The sequence below is a fragment of the Drosophila arizonae genome, chromosome 4, assembly GCF_054131065.1.
Source record: "Drosophila arizonae isolate 15081-1271.41 chromosome 4, UAZ_ARI_1.0, whole genome shotgun sequence".
NCBI classification, from domain to species: Eukaryota; Metazoa; Arthropoda; class Insecta; order Diptera; family Drosophilidae; genus Drosophila; species Drosophila arizonae.
The window spans coordinates 6,398,394-6,404,393 of NC_142924.1; the positions used below are offsets into that span (position 1 = coordinate 6,398,394).

Here is a 6,000-nt window from a genome sequence, read left to right on the forward strand (position 1 = left end):
AATTTTCAATCCAACCTGTTCGATAACTGCTTTGACATATGTTTGATGTTGATATTTCAAATAAAGTTGTAAATAGCCTCAAAACGAATGCAAATTCCTGAATGTGTCAACTCAATCACTTTGACAATCATCTCAACTCTCGGCCGCAGCTAATTTATAAAAGAGCTTCGTCATACTCTCAGGTGTACGGATGACACTCATAACTAGCTCGCACTCTTGCAGTTGGCATTCGACAGGCGTCTGTCCAATCATCTAATTGAAAGCTGATTAAAAAGTGATTGTAAAACACTTTATTTTGGATTTGGAGCAGGCGTTTGGCTCAGACCACAGACCACAGTGTGTGCAGTCGAGGTGACATTGATTTCTCGACAATTCCCTGGCTAATGCGCACATAAACAATCAAATTAAATGCAGATATGCATTAAAAAGCAGACAAAAGGGCAAGACTCAAACACGTTTTTCTTACGAAATTAGCTGCAGTTGTGATTGCGCATACGCCATGTGGGCCTGATTCCTGTCTGTCCATCCATCTCTCTCTCACTATCTCTTTCTCTTTGTCTGTCTGTCTGCCTTGACAATTAGTCAATAATTTATTTCAATTTCATTTGGCATACCAAGCACACACACACACACACACACAGAGGGAGTGGAATGAGAACTGGCTAAGTGCAGTTTAATTACATTTGCATTTTGGCTTTTGCTTGTGCTTCGACTTGGGCTTGGGCTTGGGCTTGGGCTTGTCGCTTTTGGTTTTTGCACAAACTGCTTGCGCATGCAGCTGGGCATAAACAATTGTTGCAATGCAATTTGCGTAAGCGAATTTTCATCATTTAAATAACAGAGCATTATGCTCTATTGTGTTTATACGACACACACACACACACAGAAAGAGAGAGAGAGAGCGAGTTGGGGGCAGATAAAAACTGCATTTCTCACTCTCGCAGTCGCAGTCACATTCCCAGTCTGTTGTCCGGTGTCTGTGCAGCTATGTCCTGCTATAATTAAATTATGAAAGGACATAAGACGCATAATAAGTCATAAATCAAATTTACCTATCCCACGGGCAGCCCCCACAACAGCAGCAAGGCAGCCAGGCAGCCAGACAGCCGAGCTTTGCTGCCAGACACCCTCACATAGTATTTGTGACCCCAGCCCGAGCGCATCCCAGCTGAAGCCAAGCCAAGCCAAGTCAACTCTTGGGCAGTAATTTGATGGACATTATGACGACTCTGTCTCGGCAAACAATTAGACAATTGATGCATCTGTGTCTATTTGGCCAATGCCATCTGTGCTATTTGTATCGGACATGGCACACAAAACGTGAAAAGGGCCGAACCGAAGCCCCCTTCCCCCTCCACCATAACCAGACAGCTGTGACTGTGACTCGGACTGTGACTGCATTTTATGTTGTCCACGTCATGGCCAGACGCTCCACTTTCGAGAGTCCAATTGAAAAGTTTGTGCAACAGCAAATGTTAACTGTACATGCCAGGCCACTGCAATAATTTCAGTGTTGCCGAGCTGCTGCTGTTTTTGCTGTTCATCGTGTTGGCCAACATTGAATGGGCCGAATTTTCGTTCGTTTTGTTAACTGCTACAAATGTATTTGAAGCTTTGCGATTTGACTATTATCAAAGATGACAAATTCAGTCATAACAAAGTCTAAAAGCATTTTTTATTTCAATTATCACTCATTTTTTATTAACTGAATCAAAAAGTCTATGAAATGTAATTTTTTACTTTAATTATTATTCAGTTTGGAATTTATTAAAATAAATCTATCAAATATTACTTTTAAATACATGTATTATTAAAACTGTATTAGCATATATAAAACTTATTAATTATGCACATTTACTAATATAAATATAATAATATATATTATATATCTGAAAGAAAAACTTCCTTTTTCTTAAGAAATTTCCTTTCTGGATGTCTCCACAGCTCGCCCCGAACTCTCGCAACATAAACAAATTTTGAGGTTGTTGTAACGCAAATTCCAGACAGAGCTGAAGCAGAGGAGAAGTAGAAAAGAACTGAGAGCCCAAGCAACTCAGACAATTCACAATCGCGATATGTCATAGTCGCAGACAAAGGTCCAGCCAAAAGATGTGAGTTTGGTTTCTCTAAGAAACGACCGCTGCCTGCCCTCTGAATGCCATCTTGTTGAGCTGCTCTCAACTGATACGGATCATTGCTTGGCCCGCGGCTATGTTGGCCCTGCGCTGTAGATTAAAATTTAAATTTTAATTTAAAGCCTGTTTGCATTTGATTTGCGTCTTGTTGTGGCATAAATAAATGAGCAAGGGCACAGGCGAAGCCTCGAAGCCCAGCCCGCCTGTTGATTTATCATCAGTCTATGCAAATTCAATGCTCACCTTTTTAGCCGCTATCGGGCGCAGCCACGTGCAATGTCAATGTGAAGCGATTAACATTCAATTAGCTTTTTGGCTTCATCAATGATTTTATCGCCAGCCATTAGATGCGGCTGGTTGGGGCTGGAGTTGTTGGCGCGTGTGGGGCAACTCCTGTTGCGGCAGCTCCTGTTGCTGTGGCTGCTTTCAGTGTAAATTGTGGCAAATTATCATTAGCCTTCTGTTGTTGTTGTTCTCTCTCTCTCTCTCTCTCTCACTCTCTGTATGTGTGTGTGTGACAACATCTTTACATCTTCAAAAGGTTTTTATGACATCAACAGCTGTCGTTGACAGATTATTGCGGCGATTATTTTAGCAGGCAAAGCGAAGGGACAACCAACAAGGACAAGGACAAGCCCAACTGGCAAGGACAGCCACTTACTCGCGGTCTATCCGTGTGCCCTGTAGGGGTTGTTCCACAGCAGTCGATACTGTCTTCTCCTTTAGCTTTGTGCGCTCAACTGGAAATTGTCAACAATGTTCCTACTAGTTGTTGTTGTTGTTGCACATGTGTCCCTGGCTGACTACAGTTGAACATCTTGTGGGCTGGCTGTTGTAAATAACGATGTTTCACTTGAAATACTTGTCACTTATGTTTACAGTGTTTTCATTTTTTTCAGACTAATAATATTACTTAATATTTACAGTTATTCAGAATCTGCCATGTGCCGTGGTTTTACGCGGCGATGTCTTAAAATCGCTACGATAGCCTCTCTATGCATCCTGCTGGTAAGCTCATTGTGCAGAAGTTTGTCCCTCGTATACCCAATTATAAATATATTATATATATATATCTATATATCTATTTATTGACAGCAATTTTCCATTGCCGAAGTGGGTGTGAATATTGCATATATTTTGAATCAGACTTTTTTCAGAGCTTGTATGATCCTTTCAAGCATATCTACAATTATATTCATGATCATTATATCAACCATTGGAATTATAGTACTTTTTGGACAAAACAAGCTCAGACCCTTCATAGTAAAGTTAAAAGAGTTTTTAAAAAAAATCATATTGAAGTTTTGTCTCAGCTACTTAATTTGCTTTGCTTTTTTAATGAACTTAAAGCCCTAATAATGTAGAAAGCTTCTTGTGTGCTAAGCTTTTGCTTGGCTATGCACGATAAAGCTGGCATTCCAAGATTAAGTATACAAAGCGCATTAAGCTTTTGCAAGTAATCAGTAATAATAATAAGCTTAAAGCTCGCTCGATATGAAATTTCTCTATTGCTCAAAGTTTATATAATACAACATAAAAGCTAAGCATGCTAGCGTTTTGAAAGCTGTTTGTAATTTAGAGTACTTTGGTATCTGTAAAGCTCAAGTTTCAAGCGCACATAGGATTAAATTTAAGATTAATCTAACAAATCTTTTGCGTACATTTTAGTTGGCTATCTGCCTGTTAGTATATCTCACATTGAAGTCCATTCTTTGGATACTCTTTCAAGACCGGGAAAGGACAACGATAATGTCTATATTGTCAGATATATTCTTTATCCTGTCCACAATATGTACTGTGAGTGAATCAATGAGAAAAAGACTGTGTGAGAGATTATGATTGTTATGCTTATGCTTGTGCTACTTTATATTTTCCTATAGATTGTCTCGATATTATTAGTCGCATCGTTGGTCTGGAGGATCGAACATACCTGAGACTTTTGTTTCGTTTTCACTAAACATCAACATTTGTATAAATTGGTTCAGAAAACATGTGCTTCCTACGACTATTTATACTCCAGATCCAAACGGTCGGGCTGTGTTTCATAGTTTTGGTAAGTTGGTAATTGTGAATCGGACGAAAGTAACTGAATACCATTGTCTTCCATTAGATATGTAATACTTGTAATCTTTTTTATGGCATACGATTTGCTAACAATTTCGATGGCCCTGCGAGGAATCTGCTGATTGTGTCTATAATACTGGACTGTGTTCTATTTCTGAACATTTTCTTGGGCATTTCTGGGGCTCTTCTTCATAAGCAATGGCCCCTAAAGCTGGTAAGTTTAAGTCCCTTAATGTGCTTCACTAGTTCACTATGTTCGCCTGATCCTCGCTAGTATATATTCACTCTGATTACCTTCTTCATAAGTAAGGTATTGATTGCGGATCAAGCTGTTGGCTTTGATACCGAATTCTATTACACCTTGGTGAACCACTGGTACCACATGGAAACAGCCTTTTCGGTAAGTAGAGAAAACTAGGGGAAGTACAGATTGTTATATTAATACCTTGTCAATTACCTTTAGGTTTTATGTTTGATCTTTGCCTTCTCATTGTACCTAAAAATTGACGACTTGGGAGACTTCAGGTAAAAAACCAAATAAAATGCGAATGATCTGGAATTAATACCAAAATTAATTGAGTTTTACATGAGAACGACGAATTACACTACATTAGCTATTAATCATCTATGGACTTATTGACGTGGTAAGACCTAGCAGATTTTAATGAACATTTCTTTTTCATTCAGCTTTTGTGTTTATTGAGAATCCAAGTAGCCTATTTCAATGTGTTCCTTATTTCAGAAGGAGAAAATAACAATTTGGCAGTAGCTCCATAAATATAAATACAAATAAATATAAGCATGTGTTTCTTTCAGTTTGAGGCCCTGAGATATACGGCCATGAGCGTGATCATCGTTTTCGCAGTAAGTTCTTATCAGTCTTCATAAATGTAGGTATAAATACTCAGGTAGCTCTAATCTGTGCAGGCTTGCAATTTTCTTGACGACAGTTTTACCGTAATGACCCTATGTGAGGGCCATGAAAAAATTAAAACAGGTCTAATCGTATCGCTTGTAATGAATACCGTAGCGTATATTCCAATTGTCACTGGTTTTTATGGAACCTATCGCAATCACATCTTGAAGCTACAGCAGGTGAGTCTCAAGTATTTGCGGCATTTGTTGTTGTTGTTGTTTTTTTTTTTTTTAACTCCCATTTGTTGCAGTTTATAATCACAATGATGGCATATTTTTTCGGCAAAATCGTACTAAGCAAATTTTTAGTTCTTTTCGAACTGCCTAAAGTTGAACTGATCGTATCGTATCAACTATGTATTATCACTTCCGTAAGTATATGATTGCATGATCACCAAGAAAGCTGTTGACTCCTATTTCTTTTCTTTTTTTTTAAGGGACTTTGTTTTGTATTCGCAATTCCACTAACTGTGAAGCTTTTGGAGAAAGAGAATGAACCCGAACCCGAAATTCAAGTTTAAATTCATATAAATATTTTTAATTACCTATTTTAAAAAAATTGGCTTTTTTTTTAGCTTATTAAGCTTACATACGGGCTGGGTGGCAATTATTAGATTTTATTTGGTAAAGATTTCAATAGTTATATAATATATAATTCGTCCAGACAGTCGTCCTTGGCTCATCAACCGTTGCGGTTGATTGCCTGGTCATCTGACCAGTCTGTCCGCCCGTCCGTCTGTTTGTCAGTCCGTCTGGTTTCATTTGCAGCATGGTAATCACATGGCTATTCTGTTTCATTAAAAGTAATTTTTTTTATAATACTTAAATAAATCTCAGTGGCGTGGAAGGTGTATTTAATTTGTTTTATTTGGCCAGCTACCAGCTT

The 6,000-nt window shown here is 38.3% G+C and overlaps 1 protein-coding gene across 3 annotated transcripts; it reads left to right on the plus strand.

Moving 5' to 3' along the window:
- Nucleotides 1–3,015: 3,015 nt before the first annotated feature.
- Nucleotides 3,016–5,063, plus strand: LOC149269047 (uncharacterized). Of its 3 annotated transcripts, none has more exons than XM_089467900.1 (8): nt 3,016–3,143; nt 3,231–3,398; nt 3,804–3,932; nt 4,016–4,188; nt 4,246–4,413; nt 4,474–4,599; nt 4,663–4,843; nt 4,942–5,063. In XM_089467900.1, exons 4-7 carry the CDS (start codon nt 4,126–4,128, stop codon nt 4,726–4,728), a joined length of 423 nt encoding a protein of 140 aa, XP_089324026.1. In that variant the 5' UTR covers nt 3,016–3,143; nt 3,231–3,398; nt 3,804–3,932; nt 4,016–4,125; the 3' UTR covers nt 4,729–4,843; nt 4,942–5,063. The 3 variants fall into 3 exon arrangements, with proteins under 3 accessions (XP_089324026.1, XP_089324028.1, XP_089324027.1); XM_089467902.1 differs by having other exon boundaries at nt 5,016–5,063; XM_089467901.1 differs by having other exon boundaries at nt 4,915–5,054.
- Nucleotides 5,064–6,000: the final 937 nt, after the last annotated feature.